The following is a 24,188-nucleotide window of genomic DNA, read 5'->3' on the forward strand; positions in this document are numbered from 1 at the left end:
AAAAATGAGCACGGAACCAAATCGGGACATTATACAGAAGCCCCCAGACCAAACCCGACCTCAGACTACACGATTCAGAGTGACATTACACAAACCGATACTGACAAAAAAATTTATCATGGTAAAAAATCTTTATATTAATGGTAAAATGAATAATAAAAAAACTACTACTAAAAAAATGATAAACCGTGGAAGTAGAAAATAATAATCTAATAATGCTAAAAGTAATAATAATAAAATCTAATGATAAGGATAAAAAATACTGCAAAGATTTATTCTGAACTAATAATGAAAAAAATTATGAAGATTTCGATAATAATATAAATAAAAATTACAATAAAATCTACTTTTAACAATGAGGATAAAACAACTTAAATAATAATGATGATAAGAACTGATAATGAAATTAATAATCACAAAAACTACTAAAAGTAATTCTTAAAATCGCTACAATAAAATCATTAAATCCTCCATAATTTCTAATATTATGATATTTTTCTCCTTCCTGTGCTGTTGGGGTCTCTCACCCGCGGCTCCATGCTGGCACAATCCTCGCTGTCACCTGTGTCCGCACCTTCCGCCTGCAGGTGATATAAAGCCTCATCCTCTCCACTCAATGCCAGGAGGTCTCCCGCATCATTGCCTGTCCCTGCGCTGATGATGTGATGGAGGAAGCTGCAGCTCCACTAATTACTGAACAATGTGACGGGGCTGCAGCTGTGAGCAGCAGGGGATGAATGATGTCATATGACGTAGAGATCAAGGAACCGAGAGAAAAACAAGGTCCAACTCATCAAAACAGCAAATGTCTCATCAAGGGACCTCGCCCCAAAGACTCAACTCCACATGAATCTATAGCTCCCCAATCTGCTATAGCTATAAAATGGCATCACTGTCCTGTCCCCCAAGTGTCAGCGTGTCCCTGTCCTGTCCTCCCAAGTGTCAGCGTGTCCCTGTCCTGTCCCCCCAAGTGTCAGCGTGTCCCTGCCCTGTCCCCCAAGTGTCAGCGTGTCCCTGTCCTGTCCCCCCAAGTGTCAGCGTGTCCCTGTCCCCCCCAAGTGTCAGCGTGTCCCTGTCCTGTCCCCCAAGTGTCAGCGTGTCCCTGTCCTGTCCCCCCAAGTGTCAGCGTGTCCCTGTCCTGTCCCCCCAAGTGTCAGCGTGTCCCTGTCCTGTCCCCCCAAGTGTCAGCGTGTCCCTGTCCTGTCCCCCCAAGTGTCAGCGTGTCCCTGTCCTATCCCCCCAAGTGTCAGCGTGTCCCTGTCCTGTCCCCCCAGGTGTCAGCGTGTCCCTGTCCTGTCCCCCAAGTGTCAGCGTGTCCCTGTCCTGTCCTCCCAAGTGTCAGCGTGTCCCTGTCCTGTCCCCCCAAGTGTCAGCGTGTCCCTGTCCTGTCCCCCAAGTGTCAGCGTGTCCCTGTCCTGTCCCCCAAGTGTCAGCGTGTCCCTGTCCTGTCCCCCCAAGTGTCAGCGTGTCCCCGTCCTGTCCCCCAAGTGTCAGCGTGTCCCTGTCCTGTCCCCCCAAGTGTCAGCGTGTCCCTGTCCTGTCCCCCAAGTGTCAGCGTGTCCCTGTCCTGTCCCCCCAGTGTCAGCATGTCACTGTCCTGTCCCCCCAAGTGTCAGCGTGTCCCTGTCCTGTCCCCCCAAGTGTCAGCGTGTCCCTGTCCTGTCCTCCCAAGTGTCAGCGTGTCCCTGTCCTGTCCCCCCAAGTATCAGCGTGTCCCTGTCCTGTCCCCCAAGTGTCAGCGCGTCCCTGTCCTGCACCCCAAGTGTCAGCGTGTCCCTGCCCTGTCCCCCAAGTGTCAGCGTGTCCCTGTCCTGTCCCCCCAAGTGTCAGCGTGTCCCTGTCCCGGCCTCTATGATACTATACGATGTCCCGGCCTCTATGATACTATACAATGTCTCGGCCTCTATAATACTATACGATGTCCCGGCCTCTATGATACTATACGATGTCTCGGCCTCTATGATACTATACGATGTCCCGGTCTCTATGATACTATCTGATGTCCCGGCCTCTATGATACTATACGATGTCTCGGTCTCTATGATACTATACGATGTCCCGGTCTCTATGATACTATACGATGTCCCGGCCTCTATGATACTATACGATGTCTCGGCCTCTATGATACTATACGATGTCCCGGTCTCTATGATAATATACGATGTCTCGGTCTCTATGATACTATACGATGTCTCGGCCTCTATGATACTATACGATGTCTCGGTCTCTATGATACTATACGATGTCCCGGTCTCTATGATACTATACGCTGTCTCGGCCTCTATGATACTATACGATGTCCCGGTCTCTATGATACTATACAATGTCTCGGTCTCTATGATACTATACAATGTCTCGGCCTCTATGATACTATACAATGTCTCGGCCTCTATGATACTATACGATGTTCCGGTCTCTATGATACTATATGATGTCCCGATCTCTATGATACTATACGATGTCTCAGCCTCTATGATACTATACGATGTCTCGGCCTCTATGATACTATACGATGTCCCGGTCTCTATGATACTATACGATGTCTCGGCCTCTATGATACTATACGATGTCTCGGTCTATGATACTATACGATGTCCCGGTCTCTATGATACTATACGATGTCCCGGCCTCTATGATACTATACGATGTCTCGGCCTCTATGATACTATACGATGTCCCGGCCGCTATGATACTATACGATGTCCCGGCCTCTATGATACTATACGATGTCTCGGCCTCTATGATACTATACGATGTCCCGGTCTCTATGATACTATACGATGTCTCGGCCTCTATGATACTATACGATGTCTCGGTCTATGATACTATACGATGTCTCGGCCTCTATGATACTATACGATGTCCCGGCCGCTATGATACTATACGATGTCCCGGTCTCTATGATACTATACGATGTCTCGGCCTCTATGATACTATACGATGTCCCGGCCGCTATGATACTATACGATGTCCCGGTCTCTATGATACTATACGATGTCCCGGCCTCTATGATACTATACGATGTCTCGGCCTCTATGATACTATACGATGTCCCGGTCTCTATGATACTATACGATGTCTCGGCCTCTATGATACTATACGATGTCTCGGTCTATGATACTATACGATGTCTCGGCCTCTATGATACTATACGATGTCCCGGCCTCTATGATAATATACGATGTCTCGGCCTCTATGATACTATACGATGTCCCGGCCTCTATGATACTATACGATGTCCCGGCCTCTATGATACTATACGATGTCCCAGCCTCTATGATACTATATGATGTCTCGGTCTATGATACTATACGATGTCCCGGTCTCTATGATACTATACGATGTCCCGGCCTCTATGATACTATACGATGTCCCGGCCTCTATGATACTATACAATGTCCCGGCCTCTATGATAATATACGATGTCCTGGCCTCTATGATACTATACGATGTCTCGGTCTATGATTCCCTCCGATCCCCCTGGTTCGCCTGTGTTATGTAACCCGCTGTCCTGGGTGCTGCTCATACATGTCGCACTATTAATACAGTCATTAGGAAGGTAAATAATCATGGCGGACACACCCAGCCGGGGATCCTGTTTTTCTGGAGCAGGTGAGTAGTAAGACGGGTCTCAACCTCAGTCACACACAAGTCGTGTTATTAGCAAGCTGAGCCCCTTGTTACAATGTAACAGCGTGCAGCGAGTCACATGACCTGAAAGGTCATCTCAGGTCATCCCACCACATGTTACAGACCACTACATCATTGCTACACCTGATCACACTGCTGCAGCTTTGTTACAATGTATCAGTGTTAGTGTATCAGTATGTTCTGTGGCCACTCTCAAGGGTTTTGTCTGTGGCTCCAGCGGTATTCACCACTGTAGAGGGATCTGGACTTCCCCACAATGGGGTCACCAGGTCACTTGGGAGTGGTCTCATATAAGTGACCCAGACTGGTCAAAAGGTATCTGGCAGAGAGTAGTCAGGAGGAAGTCAAGGTCAGGGCATGCACTGCACCAGCGAAGTTCAAGGACAGGTCACAGGTCATGGCAGGCGACACAGGTAGGTAGTCAGGACTAGCAGGAGTATTCCCAGGAGAACAGAGAGGGTCAGGCATGAGACACAAGGGACATGACAGGGGTCAGGACCACGGGAGCGGGAAACTAATGGACTAGGAAACTTCCTGCAGAAGGACAGGGTCTGGTGGGAGAAGGGCATAGGGTGCACTGGCCCTTTAAATCTAGGTAGGTTGTAGTCAAATAGGACATAACACAGTAATTTGGATTGTCATGGGGGAGGAGAAGCTTCGTCACAGTGTATTATCCCTGGAGCAGATTGACCTTGCGTGACGAAAGACAATTTGCAGATTTTATGCTTCTGTTTCCATGTCAGAAATGGATATGTTCTTTAGCTCTAATGAATAAAATCACAACAGACCCCTGCCGAGTACAATGGGGTCTCCGGACCTGTGCTCAGCACTGAGACCCCTACAGGCTAGAGGGGGCTCCAGATCTGTGATCAGCACTTAGACCCCTGCAGGCTAGAGGGGTCTCCGGACTTGTGCTCAGCACTGACATCCCTGCAGGCTAGAGGAGGCTCCGGATCTGTGCTCGGCACTGAGACCCCTGCAGGCTAGAGGAGGCTCCGGATCTGTGCTCAGCACTGACATCCCTGCAGGCTAGAGGGGGTCACCGGACCTGTGCTCGGCACTGAGACCCCTGCAGGCTAGAGGGGGCTCCGGACCTGTGCTCGGCACTGAGACCCCTGCAGGCTAGAGGGGGCTCCGGATCTGTGATCAGCACTTAGACCCCTGCAGGCTAGAGGCGGCTCTGGACCTGTGCTCAGCACTGAGACCCCTGCAGGCTAGAGGGGGCTCCGGACCTGTGCTCAGCACTGAGACCCCTGCAGGCTAGAGGGGCTCCGGACCTGTGCTCCGCACTGAGACCCCTGCAGGCTAGAGGGGCTCCGGACCTGTGCTCCGCACTGAGACCCCTGCAGGCTAGAGGGGGCCCAGGATCTATGATCAGCACTGAGACCCCTGCAGGCTAGAGGGGGCTTCGGATCTGTGATCAGCACTGAGAGCCCTGCAGGCTAGAGGGGGCTCCCGATCTGTGCTATCTATAGATATCCATGAGATTATGAAATGTCCCATGATCAGTGGATGACATTGGGGGGGTCCAGTACCATGACTGCTCTGCCCCAGGTGTCCCCTTTAGTCCTGTTATATTGTCACCATGGATGTTGCTATTTGTCACTGTTATTGAAAGAAACAACATAATGTACAAAGTTTCCAGGAACAATGAGACGGCACAAGGCTCCACGTGACCCCAGACAAGACAATTATTATTTATGATCCTCGAAACCACAAAGAACCTTAAAGGGGATGTCCCAGCAATGACACATATCCCCTACACATCTATGAGGGGGGGTGCACTTAGTAGCACTTCCATGTGTAGGGATATATATGCGAACCTGTCACCAGGGACCCCATTTTCACTATAGACAGGTTACAGAAGCTTATTACATCAGCAGTGCACATATGACTTTCTAATTTCTCTAAGTATTTGCATTACAATATAATTGTGTGTTATAACTTACTTTGCACCCTGACAGAATCCTCTGTGCAGTCCCAAGGGTTGGGCTTTGGTTTGGATGCATTTTAAAAAAACAACATGTGACTTGTCTGAGCTGCATACTCCTAAGCTCTCAGCCCTCAACATTGTGCTCCTCTACAGCTCCTCCCTCCTGCTCCTTCAACAGAGGTCACAGCCTGGTGATCTGACATCAGTGGGAAAGGGAGGAGCTATACAGGAGCACAACAGTGGGGGCTGAGAGCTGAGCAGTCTGCAGCACAGACATGTCACATGTTGTTTTTTGAACTTCATCCAAACCAAGGCCCAACCCCTGGGACTACACAGAGGATTCTGTCAGGGTACAAGGTAAGTTATAACACACAATTATATTGTAATGCAAATACATAGAGAAAGCAGAATGGCAGATGTGCACTGCAGGTGTGGGGGGCTTCTGTAACCTGTCTGTAGTAAAAATAAGGTCCCTGGTGACAGGTTCCCTTTAAAGAGGGTCTTGTAGGATGGGTTAGGGGTTCTGAGTGGGTGACAATCATGTGCTTTTATGAGAGATCTGAAAGTTACCCTGTCTGTATATCACAGCGAGCCCCAAAATCGGCCAATCTCAGAGGTCGCATAGAAGTTAATAGTGAGGACTACATTCATGTGGACTTCTCACATGACCCATTTTCTGGATAAAAGCAGTTCCAGAGGTCAGACAAACAACTATTGGACACAGCTGCCCTAGACTGGGGCACCCCTTTAAAGGAAACCTACCACTTGTAGTGGCAGGTTTCCGATGAAAATACCGGGCACCAGCTCAGGGTGAGCTGGTGCCGGAGCTTATTTTAGTTAGTGTTTTAAACCGCGGTATCGCGGTTTAAAACACTTTTTAAACGTTATAGCCGGCGCAGGCAGGTACGCGCTCGGCGCTTACCGTGCACGCGGCTACATAGGAAGTGAATGAGAGCCGCGTGCACGGTAAGCGCCGAGCGCGTACCTGCCTGCGCCGGCTATAACGTTTAAAAAGTGTTTTAAACCGCGATACCGCGGTTTAAAACACTAACTAAAATAAGCTCCGGCACCAGCTCACCCTGAGCTGGTGCCCGGTATTTTCATCGGAAACCTGCCACTACAAGTGGTAGGTTTCCTTTAAGTACCATGAGGCCCAGGCCCCCTATTCAGTTCACTGCTGAGATTTTGCTACAAATGTATCCAAAATAGATCAAAACACTGGAGCAGCGCAGATCCGCCATCGCTTGTTACAATGTATCAGTTTACAGTTCACCTATGAGCTCACAGGAGGAGACTGGATACAACTGTAACAAAGCCTCAGCTGTGACAAGTATTGGGTGAAGGCGATCTTTCAGCCTCAGAATGTGTAGAATATCTCTCGCTCCTGAACGCTGGATGACGTCATATCTGATTACATTGTGGATGTGGCGATGATTTTTTCAGCGACGTGTGAACAATGTAAATCTCAGGGGATTAGAGGAATCCACATGACAAATCTGTGATAATTCCTGCACATGTGAACGTGGCCTAAGGTAAACCACTTTATCTGATATGATTAGTCGCCTATTATCTGCCACTCAAGGGGTTAATAAGACGCAGTCACATGACTCCTCTAACAGCCGCTCATTGGTGAATGTGGTCACATGTCTCATCAGAAGTAAATATCCCGGAGGGCATAGCCACATCACATGACAACCTGTAATCTGTATATAGTGAGCTCCCCCTAGTGGTGGTGTATAATATGTATGTAGTGAGCTCCCCCTAGTGGTGGTGTATAATCTGTATGTAGTGAGCTCCCCCTAGTGGTGGTGTATAATCTGTATGTAGTGATCTCCTCCTAGTGGTGGTGTATAATCTGTATGTAGTGATCTCCCCCTAGTGGTGGTGTATAATGTGTATGTAGTGATCTCCCCCTAGTGGTGGTGTATAATCTGTATATATTGATCTCCCCCTAGTGGTGGTGTATAATCTGTATATAGTGATCTCCCCCTAGTGGTGGTGTATAATCTGTATGTAGTGATCTCCCCCTAGTGGTGGTGTATAATCTGTATGTAGTTAGCTCCCCCTAGTGGTGGTGTATAATCTGTATGTAGTGATCTCCTCCTAGTGGTGGTGTATAATCTGTATGTAGTGATCTACCCCTAGTGGTGGTGTATAATCTGTATGTAGTGGTCTCCTCCTAGTGGTGGTGTATAATCTGCATGTAGTGATTTTCCCCTAGTGGTGGTGTATAATCTGTATGTAGTAATCTCCTCCTAGTGGTGGTGTATAATGTGTATGTAGTAATCTCCTCCTAGTGGTGGTGTATAATCTGTATGTAGTGATCTACTCCTAGTGGTGGTGTATAATCTGTATGTAGTGACCTCCTCCTAGTGGTGGTGTATAATGTGTATGTAGTGATCTCCTCCTAGTGGTGATGTATAATGTGTATGTAGTGATCTTCCCCTAGTGGTGGTGTATAATCTGTAAGTAGTGATTTTCCCCTAGTGGTGGTGTATAATCTGTAAGTAGTGATCTCCCCCTAGTGGTGGTGTATAATCTGTAAGTAGTGATTTTCCCCTAGTGGTGGTGTATAATCTGTATGTAGTGATCTCCTCCTAGTGGTGGTGTATAATCTGTAAGTAGTGATCTCCCCCTAGTGGTGGTGTATAATCTGTAAGTAGTGATTTTCCCCTAGTGGTGGTGTATAATCTGTATGTAGTGATCTCCTCCTAGTGGTGGTGTATAATCTGTATGTAGTGATCTCCTCCTAGTGGTGGTGTATAATCTGTATGTAGTGATTTTCCCCTAGTGGTGGTGTATAATCTGTATGTAGTGATCTCCTCCTAGTGGTGGTGTATAATGTGTATGTAGTGATCTCCTCCTAGTGGTGGTGTATAATGTGTATGTAGTGATCTCCTCCTAGTGGTGGTGTATAATGTGTATGTAGTGATCTCCTCCTAGTGGTGGTGTATAATCTGTAAGTAGTGATTTTCCCCTAGTGGTGGTGTATAATCTGTATGTAGTGATCTCCTCCTAGTGGTGGTGTATAATGTGTATGTAGTGATCTCCTCCTAGTGGTGGTGTATAATCTGTATGTAGTGATCTCCTCCTAGTGGTGGTGTATAATCTGTATGTAGTGATTTTCCCCTAGTGGTGGTGTATAATGTGTATGTAGTGAGCTCCCCCCTAGTGGTGGTGTATAATGTGTATGTAGTGATCTCCTCCTAGTGGTGATGTATAATGTGTATGTAGTGATCTCCCCCTAGTGGTGGTGTATAATCTGTATGTAGTGATTTTCCCCTAGTGGTGATGTATAATGTGTATGTAGTGATCTCCTCCTAGTGGTGGTATATAATCTGTATGTAGTGATCTCCTCCTAGTGGTGGTGTATAATCTGTATGTAGTGATCTCCCACTAGTGGTGGTATATAATCTGTATGTAGTGAGCTCCCCCTAGTGGTGGTGTATAATCTGTATGTATGGAGCTCCTCCTAGTGGTGGTGTATAATGTGTATGTAGTGATCTCCCCCTAGTGGTGGTGTATAATGTGTATGTAGTGATCTCCCCCTAGTGGTGGTGTATAATCTGTAAGTAGTGATCTCCCCCTAGTGGTGGTGTATAATCTGTATGTAGTGATCTCCTCCTAGTGGTGATGTATAATCTGTATGTAGTGATTTTCCCCTAGTGGTGATGTATAATCTGTATGTAGTGAGCTCCCCCTAGTGGTGGTGTATAATGTGTATGTAGTGATCTCCTCCTAGTGGTGGTGTATAATATGTATGTAGTGATCTCCCCCTAGTGGTGGTGTATAATCTGTATGTAGTGATCTCCTCCTAGTGGTGGTGTATAATGTGTATGTAGTGATCTCCCCCTAGTGGTGATGTATAATCTGTATGTAGTGATTTTCCCCTAGTGGTGATGTATAATCTGTATGTAGTGATCTCCCCCTAGTGGTGGTGTATAATCTGTATGTAGTGAGCTCCCCCTAGTGGTAGTGTATAATCTGTATGTAGTGAGTGCCTCCTAGTGGTGGTGTATACTCTGTATGTAGTGATCTCCCCCTAGTGGTGGTGTATAATGTGTATGTAGTGATCTCCCCCTAGTGGTGGTGTATAATCTGTATGTAGTGATCTCCCCCTAGTGGAGGTGTATAATGTGTATGTAGTGAGCTCCCCCTAGTGGTGGTGTATAATCTGTATATATTGATCTCCCCCTAGTGGTGGTGTATAATCTGTATATAGTGATCTCCCCCTAGTGGTGGTGTATAATCTGTATGTAGTGATCTCCCCCTAGTGGTGGTGTATAATCTGTATGTAGTTAGCTCCCCCTAGTGGTGGTGTATAATCTGTATGTAGTGATCTCCTCCTAGTGGTGGTGTATAATCTGTATGTAGTGATCTACCCCTAGTGGTGGTGTATAATCTGTATGTAGTGGTCTCCTCCTAGTGGTGGTGTATAATCTGCATGTAGTGATTTTCCCCTAGTGGTGGTGTATAATCTGTATGTAGTAATCTCCTCCTAGTGGTGGTGTATAATGTGTATGTAGTAATCTCCTCCTAGTGGTGGTGTATAATCTGTATGTAGTGATCTACTCCTAGTGGTGGTGTATAATCTGTATGTAGTGAGCTCCCCCTAGTGGTGGTGTATAATCTGTATGTAGTGATCTCCTCCTAGTGGTGGTGTATAATGTGTATGTAGTGATCTCCTCCTAGTGGTGGTGTATAATCTGTATGTAGTGAGCTCCCCCTAGTGGTGGTGTATAATGTGTATGTAGTGATCTCCTCCTAGTGGTGATGTATAATGTGTATGTAGTGATCTCCCCCTAGTGGTGGTGTATAATCTGTATGTAGTGATTTTCCCCTAGTGGTGATGTATAATGTGTATGTAGTGATCTTCCCCTAGTGGTGGTGTATAATCTGTAAGTAGTGATTTTCCCCTAGTGGTGGTGTATAATCTGTAAGTAGTGATCTCCCCCTAGTGGTGGTGTATAATCTGTAAGTAGTGATTTTCCCCTAGTGGTGGTGTATAATCTGTATGTAGTGATCTCCTCCTAGTGGTGGTGTATAATCTGTAAGTAGTGATCTCCCCCTAGTGGTGGTGTATAATCTGTAAGTAGTGATTTTCCCCTAGTGGTGGTGTATAATCTGTATGTAGTGATCTCCTCCTAGTGGTGGTGTATAATCTGTATGTAGTGATCTCCTCCTAGTGGTGGTGTATAATCTGTATGTAGTGATTTTCCCCTAGTGGTGGTGTATAATCTGTATGTAGTGATCTCCTCCTAGTGGTGGTGTATAATGTGTATGTAGTGATCTCCTCCTAGTGGTGGTGTATAATGTGTATGTAGTGATCTCCTCCTAGTGGTGGTGTATAATGTGTATGTAGTGATCTCCTCCTAGTGGTGGTGTATAATCTGTAAGTAGTGATTTTCCCCTAGTGGTGGTGTATAATCTGTATGTAGTGATCTCCTCCTAGTGGTGGTGTATAATGTGTATGTAGTGATCTCCTCCTAGTGGTGGTGTATAATCTGTATGTAGTGATCTCCTCCTAGTGGTGGTGTATAATCTGTATGTAGTGATTTTCCCCTAGTGGTGGTGTATAATGTGTATGTAGTGAGCTCCCCCCTAGTGGTGGTGTATAATGTGTATGTAGTGATCTCCTCCTAGTGGTGATGTATAATGTGTATGTAGTGATCTCCCCCTAGTGGTGGTGTATAATCTGTATGTAGTGATTTTCCCCTAGTGGTGATGTATAATGTGTATGTAGTGATCTCCTCCTAGTGGTGGTATATAATCTGTATGTAGTGATCTCCTCCTAGTGGTGGTGTATAATCTGTATGTAGTGATCTCCCACTAGTGGTGGTATATAATCTGTATGTAGTGAGCTCCCCCTAGTGGTGGTGTATAATCTGTATGTATGGAGCTCCTCCTAGTGGTGGTGTATAATGTGTATGTAGTGATCTCCCCCTAGTGGTGGTGTATAATGTGTATGTAGTGATCTCCCCCTAGTGGTGGTGTATAATCTGTAAGTAGTGATCTCCCCCTAGTGGTGGTGTATAATCTGTATGTAGTGATCTCCTCCTAGTGGTGATGTATAATCTGTATGTAGTGATTTTCCCCTAGTGGTGATGTATAATCTGTATGTAGTGATCTCCCCCTAGTGGTGATGTATAATCTGTATGTAGTGATTTTCCCCTAGTGGTGATGTATAATCTGTATGTAGTGATCTCCCCCTAGTGGTGGTGTATAATCTGTATGTAGTGAGCTCCCCCTAGTGGTAGTGTATAATCTGTATGTAGTGAGTGCCTCCTAGTGGTGGTGTATACTCTGTATGTAGTGATCTCCCCCTAGTGGTGGTGTATAATGTGTATGTAGTGATCTCCCCCTAGTGGTGGTGTATAATCTGTATGTAGTGATCTCCCCCTAGTGGAGGTGTATAATCTGTATGTAGTGAGCTCCCCCTAGTGGTGGTGTATAATCTGTATGTAGTGATCTCCCCCTAGTGGTGGTGTTTAATCTGTATGTAGTGATCCCCCCCTAGTGATAGTGTATAATCTGTTTGTAGTGAGCTCCTCCTAGTGGTGGTGTATAATCTGTATGTAGTGATCTCCCCCTAGTGGTGGTGTATAATCTGTATGTAGTGATCTCCCCCTAGTGGTGGTGTATAATGTGTATGTAGTGATCTCCTCCTAGTGGTGGTGTATAATCTGTATGTAGTGATCTCTCCCTAGTGGTGGTGTATAATCTGTATGTAGTGACCTCCCACTAGTGGTGGTGTATAATCTGTATGTAGTGATCTCCCCCTAGTGGTGGTGTATAATCTGTATGTAGTGATCTACTCCTAGTGGTGGTGTATAATCTGTATGTAGTGATCTCCTCCTAGTGGTGATGTATAATCTGTATGTAGTGATCTCCTCCTAGTGGTGGTGTATAATGTGTATGTAGTGATCTCCCCCTAGTGGTGGTGTATAATGTGTATGTAGTGATCTCCCCCTAGTGGTGGTGTATAATCTGTATGTAGTGATCTCCCCCTAGTGGTGGTGTATAATCTGTATGTAGTGATCTCCCCCTAGTGGTGGTGTATAATGTGTATGTAGTGATCTCCCCCTAGTGGTGGTGTATAATGTGTATGTAGTGATCTCCCCCTAGTGGTGGTGTATAATGTGTATGTAGTGATCTCCCCCTAGTGGTGGTGTATAATCTGTATGTAGTGATCTCCTCCTAGTGGTGGTGTATAATCTGTATGTAGTGATCTCCTCTTAGTGGTGATGTATAATCTGTATGTAGTGATCTCTCCCTAGTGGTGGTGTATAATCTGTATGTAGTGATCTCCCCCTAGTGGTGGTGTATAATCTGTATGTAGTGATCTCCTCCTAGTGGTGGTGTATAATCTGTATGTAGTGATCTCCTCCTAGTGGTGGTGTATAATCTGTATGTAGTGATCTCCTCCTAGTGGTGGTGTATAATCTGTATGTAGTGACCTCCAACTAGTGATGGTGTATAATCTGTATGTAGTGATCTCCTCCTAGTGGTGGTGTATAATCTGTATGTAGTGATCTCCTAGTGGTGGTGTATAATGTGTATGTAGTGATCTCCCCCTAGTGGTGGTGTATAATGTGTATGTAGTGATCTCCCCCTAGTGGTGATGTATAATGTGTATGTAGTGATCTCCTCCTAGTGGTGGTGTATAATCTGTATGTAGTGAGCTCCCCCTAGTGGTGGTGTATAATCTGTATGTAGTGATCTCCCCTTAGTGGTGGTGTATAATGTGTATGTAGTGAGCTCCCCCTAGTGGTGGTGTATAATCTGTATGTAGTGAGCTCCCCCTAGTGGTGGTGTATAATCTGTATGTAGTGATCTCCCACTAGTGGTGGTGTATAATCTATATGTAGTGATCTCCCACTAGTGGTGGTGTATAATCTGTATGTAGTGATCTCCTCCTAGTGGTGGTGTATAATCTGTATGTAGTGATCTCCTCCTAGTGGTGGTGTATTATCTGTATGTAGTGAGCTCCCCCTACTGGTGGTGTATAATGTGTATGTAGTGTGCTCCCCCTAGTGGTGGTGTATAATCTGTATGTAGTGTGCTCCCCCTAGTGGTGGTGTATAATCTGTATGTAGTGAGCTCCCCCTAGTGGTGGTGTATAATGTGTATGTAGTGATCTTCCCCTAGTGGTGGCTGTATAATCTGTATGTAGTGAGCTCCCCCTAGTGGTGGTGTATAATGTGTATGTAGTGATCTCCCCATAGTGGTGGTGTATAATCTGTATGTAGTGATCTCCCCCTAGTGGTGGTGTATAATCTGTATGTAGTGAGCTCCCCCTAGTGGTGGTGTATAATGTGTATGTAGTGATCTCCCCATAGTGGTGGTGTATAATCTGTATGTAGTGATCTCCCCCTAGTGGTGGTGTATAATCTGTATGTATGGAGCTCCCCCTAGTGGTGGTGTATAATCTGTATTTAGTGATCTCCCCCTAGTGGTGGTGTATAATCTGTATGTAGTGATCTCCTCCTAGTGGTGGTGTATAATCTGTATGTAGTGATCTCCCCCTAGTGGTGGTGTATAATGTGTATGTAGTGATGTCCCCCTAGTGGTGGTGTATAATGTGTATGTAGTGATCCCCCTAGTGGTGGTGTATAATCTGTATGTAGTGATCTCCCACTAGTGGTGGTGTATAATCTGTATGTAGTGAGCTCCCCCTAGTGGTGGTGTATAATCTGTATGTAGAGAGCTCCCCCTAGTGGTGGTGTATAATCTGTATGTAGTGAGCTCCCCCTAGTGGTGGTGTATAATGTGTATGTAGTGAGCTCCCCCTAGTGGTGGTGTATAATGTGTATGTAGTGATCTCCCCCTAGTGGTGGTGTATAATGTGTATGTAGTGAGCTCCCCCTAGTGGTGATGTATAATCTATATGTAGTGAGCTCCTCCTAGTGGTGGTGTATAATGTGTATGTAGTGATCTCCCCCTAGTGGTGATGTATAATCTATATGTAGTGAGCTCCTCCTAGTGGTGGTGTATAATATGTATGTAGTGATCTCCTCCTAGTGGTGGTGTATAATGTGTATGTAGTGAGCTCCCCCTAGTGGTGATGTATAATCTATATGTAGTGAGCTCCTCCTAGTGGTGGTGTATAATGTGTATGTAGTGATCTCCTCCTAGTGGTGGTGTATAATATGTATGTAGTGATCTCCTCCTAGTGGTGGTGTATAATGTGTATGTAGTGAGCTCCCCCTAGTGGTGATGTATAATCTGTATGTAGTGATCTCCCCCTAGTGGTGATGTATAATCTATATGTAGTGAGCTCCTCCTAGTGGTGGTGTATAATGTGTATGTAGTGATCTCCCCCTAGTGGTGGTGTATAATCTGTATGTAGTGATCTCCCCCTAGTGATGGTGTATAATCTGTATGTAGTGATCTCCTCCTAGTGGTGGTGTATAATGTGTATGTAGTGATCTCCCCCTAGTGGTGGTGTATAATCTGTATGTAGTGATCTCCCCCTAGTGATGGTGTATAATCTGTATGTAGTGATCTCCTCCTAGTGGTGGTGTATAATCTGTATGTAGTGAGCTCCCCCTAGTGGTGGTGTATAATCTGTATGTAGTGATCTCCCCCTAGTGGTGGTGTATAATCTGTATTTAGTGATCTCCCCCTAGTGGTGGTGTATAATGTGTATGTAGTGATCTCCTCCTAGAGGTGGTGTATAATGTGTATGTAGTGATCTCCCCCTAGTGGTGGTGTATAATGTGTATGTAGTGATCTCCCCCTAGTGGTGGTGTATAATCTGTTTGTAGTGATCTCCTCCTAGTGGTGGCTGCAGGTAGACAGGGATTATATCATGTATTTGCTGGTTTATGCAGGGGGTTTGGAGCTCTGAATTAGGAAATTCTGATGCTTAGACAATAATTGCCCTACCTGCTATCCCCGGTGTCTGGGGGGCTCTGGAAGCTTCTGTGCTCTGATTCTCTGTATATGGGACACTATACAGCTGGTGGCGCAGGTGATGGGCAGTGATGATGATGAGCTGGAGGTCTGACGGGTAATGGCCACGGGGCAGGGGCTACTAGGGGACCACCATCAGGATTGACACGTCACCCTCAGGTCCTGGCCATCATCTATCATGGACCACCATAAAAAGTCCAGTATATGGCGAGGTGACCCCATGACCTGTACCTATGGCGGCGTCCTCCATCCATCTACCACTGCCCTTCCATACTGTGCCCAACCATATGGTGTGCACAGTGCCAGGAGGCTGCTCTCAGCCTCGTTACTGCTTGTACTGAAGACACATTATACACACTGTATATAACAGGAGGGGACACTGAGAATGTCAGCCCGAAATTACATACAACATCACAGGTGGCTGACACCAGCGAGAGCCTCATCACCCCCTGTATGTACACAAGCCGGCAGGTCTTACCTGGCGCCGCAACTCCGGGAGAATGACCTGCAGCGCTGACACTCATCTGCCCCAACCTGACAGATACCTGGAGGAACAGGTCCTGATGACAGCGCAGGTGCGCACCTACCTGGAACAGACCATTGTGCTCCAGGGATGGGGGAGCTCTGCCTGTGATCTAACCCAGGACAACCCTGCAATGTGCACAAACCCAGAGAGGACAGAGGCAGAGGGGGCGAATATAGGGGAGCACAAGAAGCGGGCACCCCCCACCCAAATACCGGAATTATCCTGTACTCTGTGCAGCCAGGATATAGTGACAGCCCAACCATCAGAGTGCACAGACATATATGTCCCCCAAATACCACTGCGAGCACCCCAAGTGTCAGCGTGTCCCTGTCCTGTCCCCCAAGTGTCAGCGTGTCCCTGTCCTGTCCCCCAAGTGTCAGCGTGTCCCTGTCCTGTCCCCCCCAAGTGTCAGCGTGTCCCTGTCCTGTCCCCCCAAGTGTCAGCGTGTCCCTGTCCTGTCCCCCAAGTGTCAGCGTGTCCCTGTCCTGTCCCCCCAAGTGTCAGCGTGTCCCTGTCATGTCCCCCCAAGTGTCAGCGTGTCCCTGTCCTGTCCCCCAAGTGTCAGCGTGTCCCTGTCCTGTCCCCCCCAAGTGTCAGCGTGTCCCTGTCCTGTCCCCCCAAGTGTCAGCGTGTCCCTGTCTTGTCCCCCAAGTGTCAGCGTGTCCCTGTCCTGTCCCCCCAAGTGTCAGCGTGTCCCTGTCCTGTCCCCCCAAGTGTCAGCGTGTCCCTGTCCTGTCCCCCAAGTGTCAGCGTGTCCCCTGTCCCCCAAGTGTCAGCGTGTCCCCTGTCCCCCAAGTGTCAGCGTGTCCCTGTCCTGTTCCCCAAGTGTCAGCGTGTCCCTGTCCTGTTCCCCAAGTGTCAGCGTGTCCCTGTCCTGTCCCCCAAGTGTCAGCGTGTCCCTGTCCCCCCAAGTGTCAGCGTGTCCCTGTCCTGTCCCCCCAAGTGTCAGCGTGTCCCTGTCCTGTCCCCCAAGTGTCAGCGTGTCCCTGTCCTGTCCCCCAAGTGTCAGCGTGTCCCCTGTCCCCCAAGTGTCAGCGTGTCCTTGTCCTGTTCCCCAAGTGTCAGCGTGTCCCTGTCCTGTCCCCCCAAGTGTCAGCGTGTCCCTGTCCTGTCCCCCCAAGTGTCAGCGTGTCCCTGTCCTGTCCCCCCAAGTGTCAGCGTGTCCCTGTCCTGTCCCCCCAAGTGTCAGCGTGTCCCTGTCCTGTCCCCCAAGTGTCAGCGTGTCCCTATCCTCTCCCCCAAGTGTCAGCGTGTCCCTGTCCTATCCCCTTAAGTGTCAGCGTGTCCCTGTCCTGTCCCCCAAGTGTCAGCGTGTCCCTGTCCTGTCCCCCCAAGTGTCAGCGTGTCCCTGTCCTGTCCCCCAAGTGTCAGCGTGTCCCTGTCCTGTCCCCCAAGTGTCAGCGTGTCCCTGTCCTGTCCCCCCAAGTGTCAGCGTGTCCCTGTCCTGTCCCCCAAGTGTCAGCGTGTCCCTGTCCTATCCCCTTAAGTGTCAGCGTGTCCCTGTCCTGTCCCCCAAGTGTCAGCGTGTCCCTGTCCTGTCCCCCCAAGTGTCAGCGTGTCCCTGTCCTGTCCGCCAAGTGTCAGCGTGTCCCTGTCCTATCCCCCCAAGTGTCAGTGTGTCCCTGTCCTGTCCCCCCAAGTGTCAGCGTGTCCCTGTCCTGTGCCCCCAAGTGTCAGCGTGTCCCTGTCCTGTCCCCCAAGTGTCAGCGTGTCCCTGTCCTGTCCCCCAAGTGTCAGCGTGTCCCTGTCCTGTCCCCCCAAGTGTCAGCGTGTCCCTGTCCTGTCCCCCAAGTGTCAGCGTGTCCCTGTCCTGTCCCCCCAAGTGTCAGCGTGTCCCTGTCCTGCCCCCCAAGTGTCAGCGTGTCCCTGTCCTGTCCCCCAAGTGTCAGCGTGTCCCTGTCCTGTCCCCCAAGTGTCAGCGGTGGTGACTCGGGTGGTGGGTGCAGGATGGTGACTCGGGTGGTGGGTGCAGGATGGTGACTCGGGTGGTGGGTGCAGGATGGTGACTCGGGTGCTGGGTGCAGGATGGTGACTCGGGTGCTGGGTGCAGGATGGTGACTCGGGTGGTGGGTGCAGGATGGTGACTCGGGTGGTGGGTGCAGGATGGTGACTCGGGTGGTGGGTGCAGGATGGTGACTCGGGTGGTGGGTGCAGGATGGTGACTCGGGTGCTGGGTGCAGGATGGTGACTCGGGTGCTGGGTGCAGGATGGTGACTCGGGTGGTGGGTGCAGGATGGTGACTCGGGTGGTGGGTGCAGGATGGTGACTCGGGTGGTGGGTGCAGGATGGTGACTCGGGTGGTGGGTGCAGGATGGTGACTCGGGTGGTGGGTGCAGGATGGTGACTCGGGTGGTGGGTGCAGTCCCTCCTGGCGGTGCCACCTGATCTGGCGGTCTCCATTATTGATGGGGGTAAGGTGATCCCTGGATATCTAGGACACCTGGACGTGTTGTTGCTGATTCCTATCTACTACCCTGTTTCCCCGAAAATAAGACAGTGGGGGTCATTTACTAAGGGCCCGATTCGCGTTTTCCCGACGTGTTACCCGAATATTTCCGATTTGCGCCGCTTGTACATGAATTGCCCCGGGTTTTTGGCGCACGCGATCGGATTGTGGCGCATCGGGGCCGGCATGCGCGCGACAGAAATCGGGGGGGCGTGGCCGAACGAAAACCCGACGTATTCGGAAAAACCGCCGCATTTAAAAACCGAAAATGTGTCGCTTGGGGAGCGCTCACCTTCACCTTCTATGGGATGGTGCATTCCGGGGCGTTAAGATTATTTTCGGCGCTGCAGCGCCACCTGGTGGACGGCGGAGGAACTACCATCTTAAATCCCAGCCGGACCCGAATCCTGTGCAGAGAACGCGCCGCTGGATCGCGAATGGGCCGGGTAAGTAAATGTGCCCCAGTGTCTTATATTAATTTTTGCTCCTAAAGAGGCACTAGGTCTTATTTTCAGGGGATGTCTTATTTTTCCATGAACAAGAATTTACATTTATAGGTGAACAAAAAATTCTACTTCTCTAACCTCCTTATGACTCTCCAAACTCTGAATTTCATGCTGTATGTCTTGTGACTCGATTTTTATTAGAATTATTAGCCCAGTCTCTCATGTTTAGTAAAAGCCCTTTCCATACATGACCCTTCTTATCCTGGGAGCTGCTGGGATCACATTTGCAGCACAACAGCCGGTGATATAATTCCATGAATTCTTCCCCATGGCACAACCTTCTGCAGCTTCTAAAAGATTTACTAATACTAATGTATGGTGTGGGGGGAGCTGTAGCAATGACTGCCGCTAGGTCTTATTTTCGGGGATATCCTATTTTAGGGGAAATGGGGGGATGTGGAGGTCAGTGTTATGGGGGATGTGGAGGTCAGTGTTATGAGGGATGTGGGGGTCAGTGTTATGGGGGGATGTGGGGGTCAGTGTTATGGGGGATGTTGGGGTCAGTGTTATGGGGGATGTGGAGGTCAGTGTTATGGGGGATGTGGAGGTCAGTGTTATGGGGCATGTGGAGGTCAGTGTTATGGGGGGATGTGGGGGTCAGTGTTATGGGGGGGATGTGGAGGTCAGTGTAATGGGGGGATGTGGAGGTCAGTGTTATGGGGGGGATGTGGAGGTCAGTGTTATGGGGGATGTGGAGGTCAGTGTTATGGGGGATGTGGAGGTCAGTGTTATGGGGGGATGTGGAGGTCAGTGTTATGGGGGATGTGGAGGTCAGTGTTATGGGGGGATGTGGAGGTCAGTGTTATGGGGGATGTGGAGGTCAGTGTTATGGGGGATGTGGAGGTCAGTGTTATGGGGGATGTGGAGGTCAGTGTTATGGGGGATGTGGAGGTCAGTGTTATGGGGGATGTGGAGGTCAGTGTTATGGGGGATGTGGAGGTCAGTGTTATGGGGGATGTGGAGGTCAGTGTTATGGGGGATGTGGAGGTCAGTGTTATGGGGGATGTGGAGGTCAGTGTTATGGGGGGATGTGGAGGTCAGTGTTATGGGGGGATGTGGAGGTCAGTGTTATGGGGGGATGTGGAGGTCAGTGTTATGGGGGATGTGGAGGTCAGTGTTATGGGGGGATGTGGAGGTCAGTGTTATGGGGGGATGTGGAGGTCAGTGTTATGGGGGGATGTGGAGGTCAGTGTTATGGGGGATGTGGAGGTCAGTGTTATGGGGGATGTGGAGGTCAGTGTTATGGGGGGATGTGGAGGTCAGTGTTATGGGGGATGTGGAGGTCAGTGTTATGGGGGATGTGGAGGTCAGTGTTATGGGGGGATGTGGAGGTCAGTGTTATGGAGGATGTGGAGGTCAGTGTTATGGGGGGATGTGGAGGTCAGTGTTATGGGGGATGTGGAGGTCAGTGTTATGGGGGGATGTGGAGGTCAGTGTTATGGGGGATGTGGAGGTCAGTGTTATGGGGGATGTGGAGGTCAGTGTTATGGGGGGATGTGGGGGTCAGTGTTATGGGGGGATGTGGAGGTCAGTGTTATGGGGGATGTGGAGGTCAGTGTTATGGGGGAGGATGTGGAGGTCAGTGTTATGGGGGGATGTGGAGGTCAGTGTTATGGGGGATGTGGAGGTCAGTGTTATGGGGGATGTGGAGGTCAGTGTTATGGGGGGATGTGGGGGTCAGTGTTATGGGGGGATGTGGGGGTCAGTGTTATGGGGGGATGTGGGGGTCAGTGTTATGGGGGATGTGGAGGTCAGTGTTATGGGGGATGTGGAGGTCAGTGTTATGGGGGATGTGGGGGTCAGTGTTATGGGGGGATGTGGGGGTCAGTGTTATGGGGGATGTGGAGGTCAGTGTTATGGGGGATGTGGAGGTCAGTGTTATGGGGGATGTGGAGGTCAGTGTTATGGGGGGATGTGGAGGTCAGTGTTATGGGGGATGTGGGGGTCAGTGTTATGGGGGGCTGTGGAGGTCAGTGTTATGGGGGATGTGGAGGTCAGTGTTATGGGGGATGTGGAGGTCAGTGTTATGGGGGATGTGGAGGTCAGTGTTATGGGAGGATGTGGAGGTCAGTGTTATGGGGGATGTGGAGGTCAGTGTTATGGAGGATGTGGGGGTCAGTGTTATGGGGGGTGTGGGGGTCAGTGTTATGGGGGATGTGGAGGTCAGTGTTATGGGGGATGTGGAGGTCAGTGTTATGGGGGATGTGGAGGTCAGTGTTATGGGGCATGTGGAGGTCAGTGTTATGGGGGGATGTGGGGGTCAGTGTTATGGGGGGGATGTGGGGGTCAGTGTTATGGGGGATGTGGAGGTCAGTGTTATGGGGGATGTGGAGGTCAGTGTTATGGGGGGATGTGGGGGTCAGTGTTATGGGGGGATGTGGAGGTCAGTGTTATGGGGGATGTGGAGGTCAGTGTTATGGGGGATGTGGGGGTCAGTGTTATGGGGGGCTGTGGAGGTCAGTGTTATGGTGGGATGTGGAGGTCAGTGTTATGGGGGGCTGTGGAGGTCAGTGTTATGGGGGGCTGTGGAGGTCAGTGTTATGGGGGATGTGGAGGTCAGTGTTATGGGGGCTGTGGGGGTCAGTGTTATGGGGGATGTGGAGGTCAGTGTTATGGGGGGTGTGGGGGTCAGTGTTATGGGGGGTGTGGGGGTCAGTGTTATGGGGGGTGTGGGGGTCAGTGTTATGGGGGATGTGGAGGTCAGTGTTATGGGGGATGTGGAGGTCAGTGTTATGGGGGATGTGGGAGTCAGTGTTATGGGGGATGTGGGGGTCAGTGTTATGGGGGGCTGTGGGGGGTCAGTGTTATGGGGGGATGTGGGGGTCAGTGTTATGGGGGGATGTGGAGGTCAGTGTTATGGGGGATGTGGAGGTCAGTGTTATGGGGGGATGTGGGGGTCAGTGTTATGGGGGGATGTGGGGGTCAGTGTTATGGGGGATGTGGAGGTCAGTGTTATGGGGGATGTGGGGGTCAGTGTTATGGGGGATGTGGGGGTCAGTGTTATGGGGGGATGTGGAGGTCAGTGTTATGGGGGGATGTGGAGGTCAGTGTTATGGGGGATGTGGAGGTCAGTGTTATGGGGGGCTGTGGAGGTCAGTGTTATGGTGGGATGTGGAGGTCAGTGTTATGGGGGATGTGGAGGTCAGTGTTATGGGGGATGTGGAGGTCAGTGTTATGGGGGATGTGGAGGTCAGTGTTATGGGGGGATGTGGGGGTCAGTGTTATGGGGGATGTGGAGGTCAGTGTTATGGGGGGATGTGGGGGTCAGTGTTATGGGGGATGTGGAGGTCAGTGTTATGGGGGGATGTGGGGGTCAGTGTTATGGGGGATGTGGAGGTCAGTGTTATGGGGGATGTGGGGGTCAGTGTTATGGGGGATGTGGGGGGTCAGTGTTATGGGGGGATGTGGAGGTCAGTGTTATGGGGGATGTGGGAGTCAGTGTTATGGGGGATGTGGAGGTCAGTGTTATGGGGGATGTGGAGGTCAGTGTTATGGGGGGATGTGGGGGTCAGTGTTATGGGGGGCTGTGGGGGTCAGTGTTATGGGGGGCTGTGGAGGTCAGTGTTATGGGGGGATGTGGAGGTCAGTGTTATGGGGGATGTGGAGGTCAGTGTTATGGGGGATGTGGAGGTCAGTGTTATGGGGGATGTGGAGGTCAGTGTTATGGGGGATGTGGGGGTCAGTGTTATGGGGGATGTGGGGGTCAGTGTTATGGGGGGATGTGGGGGTCAGTGTTATGGGGGATGTGGGGGTCAGTGTTATGGGGGGATGTGGGGGTCAGTGTTATGGGGGGATGTGGGGGTCAGTGTTATGGGGGGATGTGGAGGTCAGTGTTATGGGGGGATGTGGAGGTCAGTGTTATGGGGGATGTGGGGGTCAGTGTTATGGGGGATGTGGAGGTCAGTGTTATGGGGGATGTGGGGGTCAGTGTTATGGGGGATGTGGAGGTCAGTGTTATGGGGGATGTGGGGGTCAGTGTTATGGGGGGGCTGTGGAGGTCAGTGTTATGGGGGGATGTGGAGGTCAGTGTTATGGAGGATGTGGAGGTCAGTGTTATGGGGGATGTGGAGGTCAGTGTTATGGGGGGGATGTGGAGGTCAGTGTTATGGGGGATGTGGGGGTCAGTGTTATGGGGGATGTGGGGGTCAGTGTTATGGGGATGTGGGGGTCAGTGTTATGGGGGGGCTGTGGAGGTCAGTGTTATGGGGGGATGTGGAGGTCAGTGTTATGGAGGATGTGGAGGTCAGTGTTATGGGGGATGTGGAGGTCAGTGTTATGGGGGGGATGTGGAGGTCAGTGTTATGGGGGATGTGGGGGTCAGTGTTATGGGGGATGTGGGGGTCAGTGTTATGGGGGATGTGGAGGTCAGTGTTATGGAGGATGTGGGGGTCAGTGTTATGGGGGATGTGGGGGTCAGTGTTATGGGGGATGTGGGGGTCAGTGTTATGGGGGATGTGGAGGTCAGTGTTATGGGGGGCTGTGGAGGTCAGTGTTATGGGGGATGTGGAGGTCAGTGTTATGGGGGGCTGCGGGGGGCAGTGTTATGGGGGATGTGGAGGTCAGTGTTATGGGGGATGTGGAGGTCAGTGTTATGGGGGGATGTGGGGGTCAGTGTTATGGGGGGGATGTGGGGGTCAGTGTTATGGGGGATGTGGGGGTCAGTGTTATGGGGGATGTGGAGGTCAGTGTTATGGGGGATGTGGGGGTCAGTGTTATGGGGGATGTGGAGGTCAGTGTTATGGGGGGATGTGGAGGTCAGTGTTATGGGGGATGTGGAGGTCAGTGTTATGGGGGATGTGGAGGTCAGTGTTATGGGGGATGTGGAGGTCAGTGTTATGGGGGATGTGGAGGTCAGTGTTATGGGGGATGTGGAGGTCAGTGTTATGGAGGATGTGGAGGTCAGTGTTATGGGGGATGTGGAGGTCAGTGTTATGGAGGATGTGGGGGTCAGTGTTATGGGGGGATGTGGAGGTCAGTGTTATGGGGGGATGTGGGGGTCAGTGTTATGGGGGATGTGGAGGTCAGTGTTATGGGGGGGATGTGGGGGTCAGTGTTATGGGGGATGTGGGGGTCAGTGTTATGGGGGATGTGGAGGTCAGTGTTATGGGGGGATGTGGAGGTCAGTGTTATGGGGGATGTGGAGGTCAGTGTTATGGGGGGATGTGGAGGTCAGTGTTATGGGGCTGTGGAGGTCAGTGTTATGGGGGATGT

At 49.9% G+C, this 24,188-nt stretch overlaps 1 protein-coding gene across 4 annotated transcripts in view; it reads right to left on the reverse strand.

Annotated features, from left to right (window-relative positions):
• GRAMD1C (GRAM domain containing 1C) overlaps positions 1-24,188 on the reverse strand; it is a 145,865-nt gene that overhangs the window by 103,469 nt on the left and 18,208 nt on the right. Inside the window, exon 1 of one of the 4 annotated variants that reach the window (XM_072138942.1) lies at positions 15,978-16,043. The exons of 2 other annotated variants lie outside the window; for them this stretch is intronic. Coding sequence is in view for 1 of the 2 variants with exons in the window: in XM_072138945.1 (XP_071995046.1) it covers positions 528-539 (12 nt within the window). In the remaining variant the exon portion in view is untranslated. Of the gene's footprint in view, positions 1-527; positions 673-15,977; positions 16,044-24,188 lie in introns of those variants that run through there. One more of the 4 variants, XM_072138945.1, reaches the window with a different exon arrangement.

The sequence above is a fragment of the Engystomops pustulosus genome, chromosome 2 (assembly GCF_040894005.1).
Source record: "Engystomops pustulosus chromosome 2, aEngPut4.maternal, whole genome shotgun sequence".
Lineage (NCBI taxonomy): Eukaryota > Metazoa > Chordata > Amphibia > Anura > Leptodactylidae > Engystomops > Engystomops pustulosus.